Source organism: Solea solea, chromosome 7, assembly GCF_958295425.1.
Source record: "Solea solea chromosome 7, fSolSol10.1, whole genome shotgun sequence".
Taxonomy (NCBI): domain Eukaryota; kingdom Metazoa; phylum Chordata; class Actinopteri; order Pleuronectiformes; family Soleidae; genus Solea; species Solea solea.
In genome coordinates, this window is record NC_081140.1 from 10330885 (window position 1) to 10351180 (window position 20296).

General features: G+C 42.5%; 1 protein-coding gene across 11 annotated transcripts in view; it reads left to right on the forward strand.

Moving 5' to 3' along the window:
• Positions 1 to 20296, forward strand: part of gramd1bb (GRAM domain containing 1Bb) — a 111381-nt gene that overhangs the window by 64861 nt on the left and 26224 nt on the right. The window contains exon 2 of one of the 11 annotated variants that reach the window (XM_058633668.1): positions 437 to 480. The exons of 8 other annotated variants lie outside the window; for them this stretch is intronic. In XM_058633668.1, coding sequence (XP_058489651.1) covers positions 437 to 480 — 44 coding nt within the window. Of the gene's footprint in view, positions 1 to 436; positions 481 to 7556; positions 8094 to 17869; positions 18401 to 20296 lie in introns of those variants that run through there. 2 more of the 11 variants (XM_058633670.1, XM_058633671.1) reach the window with 2 other exon arrangements.

Here is a 20296-nt window from a genome sequence, read left to right on the forward strand (position 1 = left end):
GGGCGCTCCGTATTGAGTCACTGGCGACAGCCGTAACTGGAGTGAATGGACTGCACTCAAGCAAACTCACTAACCCATTACTTTACTTTATACACACACACACACACACACACACACACTTTTACATGTAATTGCGAAATGTTGGTCCCTTCGCAGTGAATTATTTAGACTGTGATAAAACAAACCGGCAATGTACAGCATTTTACCATCATGGCTCATCATGTAAGCACGAGTGCACATCAGCAGTTCTCGGTCCTTTTGATACTGACGCAAATGAAAAGCTTTGGCGAGGGCGAGGAAGAATAGACGATGACAAAGACGACATTTCTTTCTTCTTCTTACGCACTCAGACTAGTGCATCATCACGATCAATCCATTTCATGAAAACCTCCTCCAAAAAAACCTGTCATTTACTCTTCTCTACCTTCACTGATAGGCCAAGCAAAGGAAGTGGAAGAAACTGATATGGAAACCTCAAAGGTAGGATATAACTCATGCACTCAAAAGACACTCCACACACACGAGCAGCAATATTATACTGTTGCTTCATACAGCAGAGATAACACGCTTGTGATAGACACCATCCTCCATCCTTCTGCCTATACTCTCCTCATAGACTGTGTTTTTTAATAAAAGGTTCTAGTCATCATTAGTGGGGGGGGGGAGAAGAGCCTGCAGGTGATCCATCACATCTGATACTGCTGTGTGCAGAACGGGGGGGGGGGGGGGGGCAGCTCCAATATGGTGTACTGCATAAAAAACCTCTCCACTTCTGCTGCTCCTCAGATTTCATTCTGTGTAAGATCCAGGAAATAAAGTGCTGCAGCATAAATTTACAGATGTACACTGTCAGCATTGTCTCCTGCAGGAGCACCACAGCCACAGCTTATCTGACATTACAGCCATTTTGGCTCCAATATGACCCACGTGTTGTCAAGAACACAAGTGCTTAACTTTGGAGTGGTGAACGTGTAGAAAGTGGTTCAACTCCACTGGTTTAACACACCGTGATCAGTTTGGTTTACGTTTTCTGTGACCCCACTTGGCTTTGACAAAGAGATGTTAAAATGCCCCTAGCAGGTTCTCAGCACTCGGCCTTACCTATGTTGCACACCATTCTTTTCAAGATGATTCTAATGTTGTGGTCCACTCAGTTTTATTAATAAGAAGAAAAGGTACTAAAGTGGATCCTCAGAAGGGTTTATAATAATACAATCTGAAGCAAACTTTACACACCTCAAATATTCCACATTAGTGTCTCCTCATAGGCAGTAATGTGTGATTACAGGGACGCTGTAGTGTCATTTGTAGTTTGGTAATGAGCTGTGTGGAAATGTGATTTTGTGGATCCACAGTAGTTAAGACAGGGTGTACTTGGAGCGATTTTTGTGACATTGATGGCTAATTATATTTACAGTATAAAAACCTGTCTAATGTACACATAATCGTACAGTTGTGTTACAGGGAAAAAAGAAACTTTCTCTTTTTTTGGCTTTTCTTTTAATAATATTGGACAGACACAAACACACTCCAGTGCTGAGAGTTTCTTGTGTTGCCGTTGAATGGATCTTTGAAACAGCCAAAGTAAAATGAATTGGAAGCAGTAATTCAATAAAATGAGATACAAACCACTGGTGCAGCGCAACAAAGCAAAGTCAGTTTAGAAAGAGCGTTTCATGACTGTGTGTCTGCTGCAGCAAGAACTTTAGGACAAGTGCTGAACGCGGTAAAATAAAAACTTGTGATGTTAGGTATAATTCCATTACGATACGCAAAAATACTGTTTTTATTTTCTTTGACCTGTGGCTGTTTTTGTTCCAGACTGAACACAGTATGAATGTGACGACAGTGAAGCAGTTCGTTGTGCACTCTGTAACATCCTCTCACAAGCTCATTCATTTCTGGACTGTATCATTCTGTCCGTCCTGCCAACTGATCGCTTAGAAGACATTGTCACACGGCCAAACTGTTTTTGCTGACCGCTGCTCTGGATCCTCGTGATTCAACCAACCAACCAATCAATCAATCAATCAATCAACCCTAAAGAATTGTTGTGTCTGTTAGACGCTGAAGATCTTCTGAGAAGTTACATAAAATGCTTTGTTGTTGTGGAGACTTACGAGACACTCTCCTCTCTAACATTTCACCGTGTCGGTGAAAAGCAGGGGGTTGAGACTGTGATTCATTTTTTTTTTTACTCTGCCTGTTTCATCATTGCAAAGTTGAGGTGTTTGAAAGTCGGAGTCCTTGCTGGGCGCTTGTTGCTTTGTCACTGTAAATGACGTGGATCGTTTGTGAGGCTTAAAATAACACAAGAGCCGTCCTTGAAGGCTGTGTGCGTGATAATGGCCTAGCAACCACTGGTAAGCAGATGTAATATCTCTGTGTGTGTGTGTGTGTGTGTGTGTGTGTGAGAGAGCGAGAGAGAGAGAGACTGAAAACAGCAGGTAAGGTCCACATGTGGCCCTGAAGCAGCATGCTGAGCCGCAGTCAGCTTCAGTGATGGCGGGGTTGTCACTGTGGCAACAGTCCAGACTGACTAAAGTTTTTTTTTTGTTTTTTACATGGGAGAGGTCTGTCAATATTTCCATCTTTGTATTTCATAAATTCGCCCATTGTCATATCATTTCACTGCTCTGTACAGCCAAAAGAAAGACTTTCAAGCCTTTGCACAAGTCACAAAGCCACAGAATAATCTAAATTACAATTGAAGCGAAATGTTATAACTCTTGTGTTTTTAACCCTTAGAAAATAGAGCATTTTAACTGCTTTTTTTCCATTACTATGTTAAAACATAGAGTATATACAAAGACTATAAGAATATAGAGGGTCTTATATCCTTTTTTTCAGGCAATCTGAAGAAATTTGGAAATATGTCACAGTTGTGATATAAAATTAATCATAACTTTGACTCAACTTCACATAAAAAAAACAAATTTTTAAAGCCTGATAATGTGACAAATGGACCAGGATAAGGAGCTGTGTATTATTCCCACGGCTCAGTGGTTAACACCGTTACCCTGTGTGTAGAGACATCATGGTCACAAGTTCAACTCCACCCCTGGCAGGTTGTACTCAATTCCCTTGTAAATCGCTTTGGATAAAAGTGTCTGCTAAATGACATGTAACATAAAATAAAGGTTTACAGATGAGCTCATTCTAAATTGTTTGTACTAATAGCATTTTCTGTGCACATGTGAGCAAAGACAAATCTATTATCTCTTGCACTCAAAAGATAAATAGTAAAAAGTGTTTAAATGTCACTAGTAAACATTCCCCTCAGTGACAGCACATCAGACAGTATTTGCTTCCTCAGGTGTCGGCAGAAATGCTCACCGAATTTACTTCCATTAGTCTGACATCTGTTGTCACACAGGGTTCAACCTATTGTTTACGTTAATAGATAATAGAGATAATCTCAAACTCCATTTCTGTCCTGCCCTCTTTTCCTTTTTTTTTGGTCTAATGTCAGCACACGCTTGACGTCGTTCGTGACACATGGGTGGGCGCTAGTGATATTTCACTTTTTGGGGTGGACCCAAAATTGAAGGTGATATTTGTTGTCTGCAGGGTTGCCTGTCAAACATAATGTCATTCATCATCCCTGCCTTCATCAGACCTTCCCCACACTGCTTTAATGTAGTCAGTGTCAGCTGTTCCACACAGTGGGACGCCTGCACCCGTGTGTTTTCTGCAAAATTTTAAATTTAGTCAGGCCTCCCACTGAGCTGCTGTCCAGTGTTTGCATCTGTTTCCAAAAGCTTCCATTTCAGATGTTCCATGTTTTCCAGGCTTATCTATTTGTACTGATTCATGTGTGTGTGTAATCTAATGTGTTGTATATGTGTTTGCATTGCTGCGTTTTCCCCACTGTGGCCTTGAGAGCATGGATTCTCCAACAGTGGTCAGGTCATCAATAAACAAATGGCCAGTGAGTCACGTGATCGCCCATTTCCCTCTCTGATCAGAGGGCGGAGATCAATCTATGGGGCTTAATCCACACAGTGTTACAGAGAGTCGGGAATGCCGGCCAAGCAGAATGGGATCCAATCACACAAAGCAGTGTAGAGGGATTAATTCAGATTATCTGCCGCTGCTATTCTCAGACACACATAAAAACATTTAGTTTAAGGTTCAATAAATCCTGAAAGGGCGTCACAACTACTGGTTTATTGACTAAATAACAATGTACATCTACAATGTAGCATCTCATACCTAAAATATCACTTTTACAACTTCAGGAAACTCAGAGATTTGCATTTCTCTCCGCAGGTTTTCTGGAAAACAGACTGTAAATCACAAGTAAATCATATGTGATGGTCTGTGCCACTTTATTCTGTTATTCCATCATTGCATCAGTCAGGACCATGGTCTGGTCAGCAGGTGGCACCAGTGAGAGGAAACGTCTCACTGACTGTCTGGCTCTTCTCTGTAGGAGCTGTCCATTCAGCACCACTCTGCTAATGGACATACTCCCTCACACACACACACACACACACACACACACACACACACACAAAATTAGATGAGCAAAAGAAAATCCATTAATAGATGAGTTAAAATTTGATGATGATGTGTAAGCATATTAATTTTTTTTTTTGATTGACTCTTTCATTTGCATTTTTCAATTATTAAGGTGATAGATGTACCCATAAAACAATTTTGCAATGCAGAAAAAAAATCTGCTCTTGCATTACAGCCTTACTGGCAGATTTAAAATGTCCATTATATAAAATAATATATAATATCATCAAGTAATTAGTTGGTTAGTTTGACTGCTTTGTGTCAATGGCCTTTCTGCATGTTCCCCAATAAGGCAATTTATAAGGTATTCTTTTTTTCCCCTTTACTCTCTTTTTCCACTATGAAATCTGTATTACTCCTTAGTGGACACCAGATGGACTCTCTGTACGATGACTTACTGTTGTCTTGCTTGACTGAAGCTCAGGCTGCAGCACTCACTGTTTCACCCAGAGAAGAGATTATAGTGCTTTCATATATTTGCTTCTTTTCCTCTCTCCTCTTCCCTCTCTCTCTGTCTCTCTCTCTCTCTCTCTCTATGTCTTAGTGCATTTGCTGTCGCCCATGGACATTGGTAATGCTGTCTAATAATAGAGAGTGAGTGTGTGTGTGTGTGCCCTCCTGTCAGCTTTTTTGTTTTTGTCCCAAGAGGCAGAGACGAACAATCCACTCACTGATCCTCATCCCTGTGAGAGTTTATCATAACAAAAGTAAGCCAAGAATGATGGGAGGTTCTTTTAAGCAATTCTTTAAGAGCTGCCAGCTCTTAATTGCCAGTTATAGATCGTTCTATAGAGCCTTGTTCAGTACCTAAAGTACACATACACACATGTGCTACAGACACACACAAACAAAGAAGAGATAGGCAGACAGACTTTGGATGACTTTATGTAGTGTAATGTTCATTATTCTGACTATACTTTGAGAATATTTTATATTATCTGATGTAGAGACAGATTTCCAACTGCACCATCTCCTCTCTATTATGTTTACTGGTTGCTTGTCATCTCCATCAGTCACTCATGCATTCACTCGATTTCTCCTGGCACCATCTGCATCTGATAAAGCAGGGGCAGTGAATGAAGCTCACTGACTCAGCAGGCCAAGCTCAATAACTATAATAACAACTTGCCATCATGCAACACAGCATATTTACTGGGTTTTACTGCATATTGCCATTAAAACCCTAATAAAATCAAACAGCAACAAAAAAAAGAAGAATCATTTATGTAATGCCAAACAGACTCTCGCTTCTCCCAAATGGTGGAGGTTCGGTTTTCTGTAGCCGTAGTATGAGCTGCCCATAATGAAGTGTAATTTGCTTGCAGTGCTTAGAGAAGATTAAATGGGAGGAATGTGCTGCACCCTGACTCACTGGCTGTGGTCATGTCGGTCACTGTTTTGAAGACGGCTGTTATAAAGTGAATGTTCAGTTGCTCTCTGACCTTTGTGGCCCGGGCATGGTGAAGGAAAGAGATTAAGCGACCACCTCTATGGTTGTCAGTGGACTGGAGTGGCATAATAATGTGAACACATTACAAGTCTATTTGAGATAAGTTCATGCTGAGTAACAGTAAATGGATTTCTTAGGATGTGTTCATACCTGTTTTGTTGATTCGTTTGGTTCACGTTCACAGAGGCAAGTCTAATAACGCACTATAAATTGTGATCCAAAGTCATGTGATCAGCTCAACTATTGGTCAGATATGTAGACTGTATAGGTCAATGCCCTGCTGCTCTGGTGATGAGCAGAGCGCTGAAGACCGGCAGGCGACCGGTGGGTGGGCATGGTGGAGCAGCTTCAGCCTCAATGTCCAGTGACATCCACATTCCCCAGTGACGAGCGGAAAGAACTGGGAGGGCAAACCACTGAAAATTCACTTCAGATTCAGAGGATATATGATGGTAAACGCTGTCTAAGATGTGCTAGTTTGTCTGTGGAGGAGGAAGAGTTGGGATCTGCCAGGCTCTTCTCCCGGTTCTCCTTTCTCCTCACTTGCGGATGTGAATAAGAAGACTGCGGCTGTAGCTGTTAATACTATGCTTCAAGTGTGGGTGCAATTGGTGTTCACACCACGTATGAACCACTCCAGAGTTCACTTGCAAGCGGACCACATTCACACCGATCCAAATTAACGGTACTAAAATGTTTGATTTAACAGCACTAAATGCTGTTGTGAACGCACCCTTAACATGCTCATCACCAACATCAGACTGCAATTTCAGAGCTTAGCAGGTTTATAGCAGTTTTTAGTCTTCTACCATGATAACAGTGGTAGAAGTCAACAAAATCCCCTGGACTTTGTTGACTGAACTGATGAGGTTTTTTGCAATGATTCTGTTCTACACTACTGTTCTTGTGTTGTAGGCAGGAAAATCCTCTGAGATACAGAGTGTTGCCGCGGTTATTAAAGCTGGAGACGCCGGCTGTACTGGTCAATTAGACAGAAGTCCCAGGTTAAATTCAAACACAGCGTGTTGCATTCAAAAAACACCTGTTTGTCAGCTGAGCTAACAATATGATGTCCTCTGAATTCATCGCGCATGCAAAACACATCCACAGCACACAGCGGGGCATAAACAGGGAGGGAGAACCCCCGGTACACTCAGTTCATTAAGAGATTAACGGGGCGAGCTGCTGACACTGATCAAATCTGGAATCCAATAGGAAAAGGAAGAATTAAAGCAGCATCTCCCCCCCCCCCCCCCCCCCCCCCCCCACACACACACACACACTTAATACCCTTCTCATACAACGCATCGTTGTTAGAGGTGGGGGTGGGGGTCGTCACAAAGAGAATGGCCAGAGGCTAGCATCCTGTTCAAGGCCTCCACTCAGGGACAGTGGGGCTTATCATGGAGAGAAATGGAGAAGAGAGCCATCTAGGGAAGAGGACGGAGTGAACAGGAGGTAGGGAGGAGGGTAGTGAGGGAGGAGGGGAAAGGAGGGTAGAAATCCTGCGCCTGCTCACTGTGCGCACAGCAAGTGCAGCTTTCATCTGCAGCAGTGGACTGAGGGAGAGAGAGAGAGAGAGAGAGTGAGTTTGAGCGAGCACACAGACGCTTTCAGGGAGGACGGTGTTTAACAGAGCTTGATGGAAAAGACGGAGAGTTTGAAAGGATCTGTTAGCAGGCATACTGTCATTTGCAATTTCTAGTCCTTCTCCTGCTGCTGCTGCTGCTGCTGCTGCTACCTGCTGCAGTTTGCGCTGTGACCATTGCAGTGCAGGTTGTCTCCTTCTCTTTTGGGAAAACTGAAGAATCCCTGGGAGGCGCGGATTTCTGGCACAAGTGCTCAGCACTGCGGCACCTTATTACAACCGAAAGAATGTAGCAGAAAGGTGGGGTAACGCTGGCGATCATCTTTTCGGACTTTGGTCCCCGACCGTCCGTTTCTACACCATCTACTCCTCCCTTCTCCCCTCAGGGCATCCCCTCCTGCTCTGTGCATGGGAGGTTTGGTAAGCTGTCAGTCAGCATGCTGCGGTGTGAACGGGCAGCCCTGTACCCTCAACATGCTATGGACATCACACACTCCTCACTGTACTAATGAAAGGCTTCAAGCTCGCCTGGTAAGGCTGAACACAGTGCAGAGACTGTGTGTGTGTGTGTGTGTGTGTGTGTCTGCTTATGTATGTTTATTTTCTGTGTCTTTACAGCTGTCGTGTATAGAACAGCACGACCCAGTCAGGTCTGGGTGTCTGTCACTGTCTTCTGATCCTCTGCTGCACTGACATATTCAAATGTCAGCGCTTGTTACGGGAAGCACATCATGTGTGTGTTTAGGTTCACCTGTGCGTTTCCTGTGGAGTTACATAAATCCACAAAAAAACCTTCCTTCATCTGACGCGGGCTAGATCAGGACACCGCTAAGCCGTGACCAGCGTGTGAACATGCAGTGCAGTGTTTTTTATTTTTTCCCTGCGACTGTGCCGACCCCTCTAGCGTGCTCAGTGTGAGCGGAGCAGCTGAGGAGAAGGGCTCACGTGGCTGCCTGGAAAAGAACAGGCAGATGCCGCCTCTCTGTCTCTCCCCTGCTCTCATCCCCCTTCTCTTCCTCGCGTCTTTTTCCTGTTCACTTGTTGTCCCATATGGACAAACGCATCCACATCCAGCCAGGTGGCTTTCTCCTTCCTAACCTGTTATGCCACGGTGTGCGCTCTCTGTGCACTTTTCCGTCGTCCCTCCTTCTATCCTCACCTCCCCTTGTTTGTTTATGCTCCTCCTCCTCCTCCACTTGCCTGATATTTTTAGAGGCGAATTACAGAGCACTGCAGGATGAGAAAAAAAACTGGAGGGGGAGCAGTTTCTGCAACGTGCATCACTTACTTGTCCCTCACTGTCATAAGGACCTCTTTTCCCTAATGTTCCTGTGTCTCTTTTGCTACTCTCTATATTTAACCACGTCCTGTCATTCCTCATCTCTCTTCTAATTTTCTTTCCTCTTAACTCGCTTAATTTAGGCTGTGAACTGCTTTGAATTTTGTGCTTTTAGGCCTTCAGAGTTTGTTTATGCATGTGTTGGCCAGTGTTACTTCCTCTGTGTGTGTGTGTGTGTGTGTGTGTGTGTGTGTGTGTGTGTGTGTGCTTCTTATGTACCGTATGTGTATTTTTGACCAAAAAATGTGTATAAACCATACACTTTGGGAAAGTGAGGACACTTTGGTTTATATTAGTGTTAGAATTGGAGGTTACAGGTTAAGCATTTAGTTGTGATAGTTAAGGTAGTGAATGAATTATGTCTGTGAGCAGACATAGCAGAGCAGTGAATTGTGCAAATTCTGCACAAAACTTGTGTGTGTGTGTGTTTTAGAGCTGCAACTATTTTTTTCTATAATTTTCATAATCGATTCATCTTTCAATTATTTTCTCAATTGATCGAGTTTGGTCCATAAAATGTCAGAAAACGTTAAAAAATGTTGATCAGTGTTTGTCAGACCTGGAAATGATGATTTCTGTGTTGTATGGAGCAAAGAAATAAAGAATATATTCACATTTAAGATGCGAAAAACGATCAGAATCTTGTTTTTATCATATTAATTCATATTTATTAATTTATTAAAAATGAAAAATGGTTTCGGCTCTAGTGTGTTTTCAAACATCCAGAGCCTTTTTATCATTGTATAGCACAGGAGATTGCACCTTTAAACACATGTCTGTCTTCACTTAATCTGTTTGCAGCACCCTGACAGACACAGGTGACTTTACACAGAGCAGCCATCTGTTAGCATCCTGTATTCACCTGTGCATGGAGGTCACCTCTCTCTCTCTCTCTCTCTCTCTCCCTCCCTGATAACTAGTTTGTTTAGTTTGTATGCTTCTCTGTTGTGTTGTGTTGTGTTGTGTCAGAACTGTTAGTAAGCGCAGTCAAAATTGCAAATTGAAACAACACCAACTGCTTAAAGGCTGCATTCTAGGACAGCAGTTATGTAGCTGTTATGTGACCCGGAGTTTAAACTTTACAGTTTAACTCTGTCTGGTTCCCTCTCTTGGTAGAATACATAGAGTAGTTAGTATTTTGATGAGATTCTACGTGGTGTTGCTTAATCCCATTACATCTATTCCAGAGTGTTTGTTTGTGTGTGTGTGTAATTTTCTTTATTTTTTGTCACCTAATTTAATTTGAAATATTTTCTATTCAGGCCTAATCAAATAGTATCCACCTGTACACCCATGCATCCATCCATCTATATCTATCCATTACAGCTGGATGATAGCTGGATGATAGGGTCAAAATATATTACATTCATTTTGGCAAATACTGGTATTGAGATTTTTTGCAACTGTGAAGAATGTCACATATTTTATCTTAAATGCGTAAATGCAGTGTCTTTTGATTTGCATATCCATCCATCCAGGAAGTTGTGAACCCTGTCAATGGTCTGAAGGCCAGGTTTGCTGTTCGGCTGCGTTTCACTCAGTGTTGAAGGTCACAAAAAAATCAATCAAGGAACAAATGGTGGTGACGATTTATCGTTTTTTTTTTTTGTAGACGAATCAATGACAGGACGCGGCAGAAATCTCTCACTCGTTATTTGTCTTTATTACTCCTATCTCTCCGGAACGTTCTGCTGCGTCTGCAAAATGCTGAGGCCTTGAGGTCATTCCATCAATCAGCTGCTCAATTAGTACGACTGTTGTGCATTGGTAACGGCAGCAGATGTATCTGCATTAGATGTCTGATGACAGATGGGATGGCTCAAGATGATGATCATGGTAATTGCATTATGTTGTTGTTGTTGTTGTTTTAGTTGTTTGTTTTTGAAATACACATATACAGATCTGTAATACAATATATAAAGAAGGATGTTTTTGCAGCATTATTTACTACTGTAGGAGAAGAGAGCAAGCGATTACGTGCGCATACATGTATGCTGATGTGTGTTTGTGTGTGAGACCGAGAGTGAGAGAGAGAGTGTGTGATTGCTCAGGATTTGGCTGTGGTCCCAGTGTGGGGATGTTTGCTCTTGATATGACATTTGGTGCGACTTAAATCTGCACGCACACAGATAGAAACACACACGTAGACACAGATGTGCACACACAGCCGACAACAGCAGCTGTAGCAACAGCAAATCACTGACAAGAGGCCAGAGCTGGAGCTTACGCTCTGCACGTGGCGCCGTGGACAAGCAAATTGTTGCTGTCGGAGAGTTGGAGCGGCGTGTGAGCGCTGGCTTGCATACACGTGTATCTTACTAGTTGTCGGTCAGTTGTTCAGCACCCTTTATCTTTATTGATGTAACTGATCTTGTCCCTGCTTCATGTCATGGTCAGACAGCAGTGCAGCTAAGGAGGAGAACAACAAGTCTCCCATGCGTGATGTCTTCTCTACGCCCCTCTAAGACTGCAGCTTTCAGCTCAGTCACGACCACAGTGTGCACATGCTGTCATAGCAAAGGAACAACACACCCGATACATTTGGAAACATTCCCCATCCGCTCAGGGACGATGCTGCAGATACATGCACATCACACTCACACGCAGGCATGTATTATCCAGTGTTGCTCCAAATGTCTCCCTGGGCTATTTTAGACTGACTTGAAAATTGCAACTCCTGAGCCTCTGCAACAAGACGATTCATTTCTGCGAGCAAAGAATCACAGAAGGAAATGAGAAAGTGGTTGAAGTGCCGGTCATTTCCTCAACGTGTATTATGGTAGTCAGAAGAGATGGCGACTAATCCTGCTCTGTAAAACAATTTCTAGTGAGCCGGAAAACAAATTTGTCTCGAGTGGGAAGTCTGTTTGTTGTGGACTGGGATCCTTGGAACCAACTGCAGCTCTGCAGATAAAGCACTGCATCATCAGACTGGGCCACAGTGGACCTCCAAGTTCACAGCAGGGGCTGCAGTGAAGAGAAACCGCAGAATTGTTTTCCTCCTGGCCACAGCTTATTAACTCTCTCTTGTGTGCTCTTTCTTTTCTCCTGTCCCCATTTGTCATCCCTGATTCTCTTCTACTTCTCTTGTTGCCTTCTGCACTTCTTTGCCTGTGCCCAGTGTCACCCAGGCTTTTTTTTTTCCCTTATCTTTTTCTGGATGTGTGTGGATGTAACTGTTGATGTTAGTTTTTCATGTTAACCAGGGTTAACCTGCTGTGACATAATCAGAAAATAACAATTTGTGGACGCTGGTTTCTCTCAACCGTGTGATTAATGGACTGAAAGGTGCATTCAGGTTTCCTCCTCCTGATGGATGCCTGATGAAAAGGCTTCTCATTAGCATTACCATATGCGCTTTTCTCAAATTAATCCTGTCCAAACAATAAGGCCATTTTCCACTCGGCTTTTTAAAACAGAATCAGAACCGCTCACTGTCATGAATCACCAAAGCTCTTATACACCAGTGAAATAAGGTTTTGTGTGCTATTTTTTTCCTCTGCCGGTCTGTCACAGTGGTAGTTATTATACAACATATTGTTATTTATTACACTTAATACATAAGACGCCATATAAAGTGCCAGGAGTGTCACCTGTCATGGTCTTAGCCCAGTTTGAAGTGTTAATTAAAGTTAGTGTTTTAACTTACTGTTGCCTTGCTATCATCTTGGACCAGTTTGGCCATTCTCTGACCTCTGGAAGCAATGATTAATTTTCACCAAGAGAACTGCTGCTCACTGGATATTTTCTCTTTTACTCGACTGCTTTCTGTCAACCGTTGACATGGTTGTGTGTGTGGAAATCCCTGCAGATCAGCAGTTTCCAAAATACTCCGTATGACAAAATCTATGCCACACTGAACGATTCTGAATAAATATCTGATTTGCAATTATTTTTGACTGAAATTGTGATTGCGATATGAGAGGGAATGGTCGTTTTTCAAATTTTTATTTGCATAACATGTTTATTAAAAATGATTACTGGGTGATATTTGTGCAGACCTGTGAGAAACAATGGTGTTTTCCTCAGTCTGTAGAATATGATGTGTATATGGCAGGACAATATTTAACGTCAAATGGTAAATTGACACACATTTTAGTCTTAAGAAAAATTTGCGATTTGAAAATTGCCCTGGTATTGTGATTTTGTTATTTTGCCCGAACTCAAAGTAACTTAATTCATCTTTCTTCCTCTTTCTAATGCTCAGTTCACTTGAACAAGTCTAACTAAGGCCATTAAGTTGCTGCCATGTACCTGGCTAATAGATATTTGAGTTAACAGGCAGATGAACAGGTGTACCTAATAAAGTGACCATGGAGTTACATACTTTTTTATCCATCTGCTGGATAAAGCAAACACTCACATACGGCGCCCATGTCTTTACTTTCCAGCAAGCACATATTGTAAATGCCCATCATGACAGTGAAGCTGTGTGATGACCTTTCCCTTTCCGTATAATTTTAACGTTAGCATGATTGTATTTAATTAAAAAACAACACAAACAAAATGGCGAAGCTTCTATTCATAGGGCAGTAAAATCAGATTCATTCAGTCAACACTGCACTCATTAGAGCAGAAACCTTTGTCGTGTTGTGAATATCAAGTTCCCATCAGAGCCACTCATCATGTTGATGGAACCATTCATAAAAACAGTAAAAGGTTTATTTTATATAAAATATGAAATATTTATCTAATTCATTTAGAATGGTATTGAATGCAATATGCGTCCATACTGAAGTTTTTCAATCAAAATGTGGAGAGAATAATGGCGAGTGTGCGATACAGGTCCCAGGCTTAAACTACTACAGCTACTATGATGGTCAATGAAGTAATTAGACACAAGCCGTAGAGCAGAGGTGTCAAACATACGGCTCGTAGGCCAGAACTGGCCCACCAGTGGGTTCAATCCGGGCCCCCAGGATGAGTTTGTCAAAATATTACAGGGTTCAGGTACAGATACCTGTAAATTGTTAACTTAGACATACTATTGTTGAAATTGCACTTGTTTTTCTCAGGAAATTTCAGATTGTTCATAATATGTTTTGTAAAAAAGTTCCTTATATTCAATGTAAAATAAAGGAAAACATTTTAAGTGCTTGTTTTCCATAGGTTATTATGCTGTTATTTGACTGGTCCGGCCCACTGGAGATCAAATTGTGCTGCATGTGGCCGCTGAACTAAAATGAGTTTGAAACCCCTGCCTTAGAGGAAAAGTAAAAACAGAGAAACCACATTTATCCCTGAGATAAATTGTATTTAAAGCCTTTTTCTGCAGGAAAAGTTTACAGAAATGTTGTTGACGTAATATTTTCACAGAAAAACTATGTAAAATAGTTAAGTTTGGACAAAGAGTTATATATTAAGACACTTTTTGAGCCATTTTGTACACAGGTCAAGTGGTTTTATCAAAGCATTCAACCATGTTTGATTCAGATTTTGAGGACATAAATGCTACACACACAGACAGTTCTAATTTACCCGAAAAATCTGTTTGTTTTACTGAAATATGTTGTCTCCAAACCTGCAACTGTTTAAAAATATTCACCCTCATACCTCTACTCTCCACCTGGCTTCTCTCCCCCCACACTACTGCATATGCATGCTCACTCTCTGTCCCCTCTCACTGCTTTGTGTCACCCAGCCTGCTTCCTTCCGCCTGTATATCCCCTGCAGATGGCAGTGGCTGTGTCCCGTCCCACAGGGACAAAGTGTCCCACAGGGGCTTAATCCGGTTGCCAGTTTCCTGTCCCCTACTGCCTCTCTCCCTCTCTCTCTCTCTCTATTACATCTCCACCAAGACCTTAATTTACCTCTGAATTACCTCTAGAATTCAAATCATGGACTTTAATTATAGCTGCTTTTAAAACAGGTTTCTTGCACCCAGAGGTTTGCGGTCATGGCTTCAGTGGCGACCCAAAACTTTGGTGCAGGCCCGTCTATGTTAGGTTGCCACGCAGTCAGGGTTATTAAGCAATTTAATTGGGCCTGGGACTAAATACTTAAATTATGCTCATGGGGGCTGGATTTAAATAGGTTCATAAAATGTAACAACATGCACTACAGTGATTTCACTCTATATTTCAATTGAACTTGTTGTCTTCTGAGCTCTGAAACTTTTTTTCCTTGCTGTTAGTGAAATGGAGATATCCAATGCCAGGGCCCCACAGATTGCTCGTGTCAGTCCAAAACATGTTCAAAGCAGAGTGCACTTAAACCCCACGGCTTTGTAGATAACTATTCGTGTGTGTTAAAGCATCACCCTCTGATACAAAGATACACACACACATTCTCTCCCCCTCGACTTGTGAACATTTCAAGTGGTGGTGCACATGAATGGTTTGACATGTCACCGTGGCAACTGCACGGCCGGGACACAGCCGGGCGTCGCCACGCTGGCGTTGCCATGACAACTCGGTAAACAGCACACTTGGATTTACAAATGGATGGCGAAATTTTGACGGGCATCCGTCGTCTTTGGACAATTCCGGGCTGTGCTCGGCTAGAAAATGTTGCCAGGAGAATTCAGGCGGAAAATGTCAAATCTGTGATTGTCAGCGGTCGACGACGAGTGATTCAGCCGTGACCTGCTGTAATGATGCGAGTCCATTGCTCGCCACATCTGTTAGTGTGCGGTCGACTTGACTATCTTCATGTCCCCTGGAGGGGGCAACAAGGAGAACAGAGGTTGCATAAGTAGGTCAGTAGTTGTGCGAGGCTGAGCAGGCTTATCTGGGCACACATTGGTCCATGGCTCCACACAGCGCTCCCACAGAGGCAGCCAGCACTGCTGCAGCCCCGGGGTCAGGTCTTTCAGCGCTGCTGAGGGGCACAGAGAGACACAAGGGAGATCACTGACTGTAGTAGTCTTTGTGTATGTTTGAATGCCTTACCTTGAAATTTACAGTTCTGAGAAAAAGCAATGATTAGTGGAAATCCTTGACAGCGTATTATTGGATAGTAAGGCAGACAGTGATAGCGTTTATTTTTTATTTAAATAATTTGTATTCTAGCTGTGACCTTGCCTGTTCACCCCGTGAGATTAGGTCTATTGGATATTAAATATGTAACCCTCATGTGGAGGATAAAGATGTATTTGTACCTGCCGTCGCAAGTTCATCCTGGTCTGAAATACTGGATCGGAGCTGATCCGGGCCTTTTTTTTTAACTGATCTTGGATCTGCAATCACCCCGTTCACCTCATCCCAATCATTTAGTCCAGCTCCATTACAGGGCTTCCCACAACCACTGCCTGTTGGGCGAGACTTTCATGTAGCTCAGCTGCGACTGTAGCAGGGCTTTATTTCTTTGTTTGTGGCAGACTTATAATGGCATTTATTTCAGATTACCTGTGTTTGATATCATTGGTCATAGTTGAATCATTATGATTTGCTTCTTTCTGCATACAACAACAGAGCGATTGTGAAGCAATTGTGAAACATTACCCTTCCTCAAATAAATACATGACTCTTGGCATTGGAGGAATTCAGCTTTTATTTGTTATTGTTTATTTGTTCGGGGGGGGTTTTGTCAGTTTTTGTGGACATGTTGTTGTGCCTAGGGAGGGAGGACCACACAGCAATCAGGTTAACAAAGTAAAGAAGGAAACTCAACACAATTAAGTCAAAATTAGGGCTGAACAAAGAATTGAAATGTGTTCAAAATCGCAATATGGCCCACTGCAGATTTTCAAATTGGAGGAGGCACAATATTATAATAATATTAGAATATACAATATTTCTTAGAAAACCAAAATGTGTCTCAAGTTACCATTTTACATTAAATATTGTCCTGACCTGTACACGTCATATGCTACAGACGGAAGACAGCATCTGTGTTTCTCACATATATGCACAAATATCACACAGAAATCATTTTAAATATGTTACTCGGATGAAAATCACCATTCCCGCTCAAATTGCAAATCATTTCGCCATCAGATATTTATAGGAAATCGCTCAGTCATATTGAGGTTCTGAAAGGCATCAGACTTCCAGGAGGGAACCAGAGGGAACAGACACAGAGAGAGAGAGACATCCTGCTAATACCAGGTTTAAATCGACTTCCCGCAGCTGAAGCCAAGCGCTTGACAAAGTGGGAGGAGACACCTGGGTAACAAGGCAAAAGCAGACCAGAGGCAGACCAAAGCGGGCATAGACGGCCCAGACTGAAACCTGATGAGTGTCTGTGATTCAAGCGCCTACATTTAGCCGATATTGATTCTATATTTTATACCCGAGCTGAGTCTCTGCGTCTAAATCTTATCACTTAAAAACAGGCCTATCAGAATTACCATCTACTTATAATTATCTACTCATGTTATAAGCATAAGTGCCATTAATGGCATCATGGTTTGGATGATTTAGTTTAAACTTGGGCAAATAAAAGTCTACATTCTGTGTAGAGTCTTGTAATAGTGCTGAAAATGGAACTTAGGTTCAATTGAAGTTTAAGTCTCCATTTGCATATGTGCAGCATCATGTATATTAAGTAATAATTCATCACTTAATAGTTCATTCCTTTAGTACTTTACACTGCAGCACGAATGAAGAGGGATCAAAGTTGCTCTTGGCAATGCAGTAAAAACAAAACAAAACAAAACAGTTTTTGAAGTTAAATAAATAAATAGTAAAGACCCACAGTATTGTGCATGTATTTGTCTGTGTTGAAAATATTGTTTGTGTGTTTTGTTCATGATATATATATATATATATATATATATATGCATACATAAATCTTATTGTTTGATTTATCTGGAGCTTTGAATGTAAAGTGACCTGAATGTGGGTGATGTCAGCCCCTCCATTCATGAAGCCCATGAATAATTGAGGAAGCAGCAGGCTCAGTGCACCAGCACCAAGTAGAGGTGGAATGCAAAGTGAAAGCCATCTCTTTCCTCGCTCTCATTTGCTCTGTCTCTCAATCCCTCCCTCTCTCTCTCTCTCTCCCTCTCTCTCTCTCTCCTCTTGTCAGTTTGCAGCTTTGAGATTATGTGAACGAGGAGCAGAAATCGCGAGAGAAGAGCCCCACTCGGATACTAGCGGATGCAGCAATCAGGCAGATGATCTAGCGGCTTGGAGAATGGAGGGAAGAAAAGGGGGGAATGGAAAAGTCCGGGATGCCAAGATAGAACCGGAGCTACAGCAGACTCAATTAGACAAAAGGGAAGAGAGTAAATAATAGAGAGAGAATCTCCAGCATCTGTGCTCCTGTGGTTTCTCTCTGTCTGTCAGGAAAATAAGTTTTTTGTTTTTAGTTTTTTTTTTTTTTATCCCTCGTGCTGATGCGTCCACTTCCTCCTCCTTTTTCCTCCCCACCTTCTGGCATGCTCCGGAACTCGTCTGTCCTCCTCCCCCTTTATCCTTCATCTTTCACTCTTCTCTCCTCTCCGCTCCGCTCCCTCTCCTTCCTCCCATGCCTCGTCCCCGACTCCCGCTGCTGAATGAAGCTGTTGGAAAAAGGTTGATCGCTGCGGAGCGGCTCTCTACATGGCTACGACCAGGTTAGTCTGGGAACAGGTGCCTGTCTACCTGCCTGCATTCAGGAAAACAATGCATGGAGCCTGAATAATGGTTCCTTCCCATGCTTGGAAAGATCAGTGTGTACTGTTTGGAAAGGGAGTCCAAATAAGAACAGGATGAGGAAGGGGCGACTGCACTTGCAGACCATGGGCTCTTCTTTGGCAGGTGGCGTTAAGGACGATGTAAGCTGGTTTTTAGGAGATCAGGGCTTGCCGAGGAAGATCAGTGGCCCTAAGCCTGCTAAAGAAAATCTCCCTGCATTCCTCTTCCATCTTCTCTCTCGGTCTCTCTCTCTCTCTCTCTCTCTGTCTGTCAACCTCTCTGCTTTGACAGTGAGAGAGAAAGCCCAGTGCATTAAACAGTCTGTAGGATAAACAGCTCATGCTCACGAAGACATGGTCGTGTTTGAGTGTGTGACGGTGGCTAATGAGGGATGTCGCTGCCTGAAGGGCTGCTACGGCTGTTCAGCAGTACCTCTGTGTGTGTGTGTGTGTGTAGACGGTGATTGGATGAGTGGGACAAAGTTCAGTTATGTAATAATTACACATCATGTGATTATTTACATCTGACCATTTGCAGTATTTGTGACGTTAAAAACACGGGGGAACTGTGACGCAGCTCTGCAGTTACACCAGGGGGCCCGTAAAGGCCGCGTCCACCCTCGTGCCCATGTTTACGTCTGCCTCTATGAACTGTATGTGCACTCCTGCGTGCGCATGCGCAGTGGATGGCTGTTGCTCCTCGCCTCTTCAAACCGAGTGGAGCTGCATTGCCGCTGCCAGATGGGTGTTTTCCAGGGTCAGCTAAACTGTGAAAACAAGAGGGGCTGTTGGAAAGGCCCGGAACTCTGTTGTATTGTGGAGCTGAGCGTTTGAACAGCTTGAGCCCGTTGGATTTAGAGCTTTAGAGCTTATTTAAAGAAAAGACTGTAACAGAGTGACACAAGCAGCGTGCTTGTTTATCTTTTTTGTGTTTCTTGCAGGCCATAATGTAAGACGTATTCTGAAATGACATGTGGGGGGATCCTGTTAGTGCAGCACCTTTAAGTCAGTCGTCTGTCTGTGCCTTTTCTGCAGAGCTCTGTAATAGAGATGAGTTCTGTGCTCACGCCTCTGGTCCTACTCGTACGGTATGCAAATTAAAGTGCTATTGTTCAAAATGTGATTTTATATTAGCATTCAAACTGTTAAAGGAATACTTCCCCAATATCCGTTTAGCTTTGTATTACTAATACAATTGTGCTTCCCAACCTCAGTTTGAGAAATGACTTATACTAATACTACCCCTATTCTAGTAACACAAAACTAAATGCAAATCAGTGAAGTATTCCTTTAATAATCCAACACAATATATAGGTGTGATTCTATAAATTCTTTCCATTTCCCATCACAATGTTGTTGTTGTTTTTACATTTGAGGCTCCTGCTCTATACCAGGAATGATTGGATTTCATATTATATGCAGTGGCATATAGATATATAGATTCATATAGTGTGTATCCATCATAAGTCATATTTGTATGAAGAGGTTCACAAATCAGGCTCCAAATGTGTGACCTCCCAGCAGCCACCGGGGGTTCACGAGGCTTCGTCTGTCACATCGCGTCTCCCCACTGTATTTCCTGCTCAGGCGGCGTCTCTAACAGAGGACCGGGTGAAGTATATTAGTCACACACTCTGAATATTTAAACCACTCTCTCTGTTGCTATAGTGATATTGTGTCTAAGCTGGGCTTTGTAGTTGTGTGGGTGGTGCTCTAAGTGATATGGCTTTTTAATTGTTAAATTGTTTGACGTTGACGGTGAACGCAGACCGCAGGCCTTGCATCGCTCTAACTCCAAGTGCTGACAACACCTTTTTTATAAGTGAAATACACTTT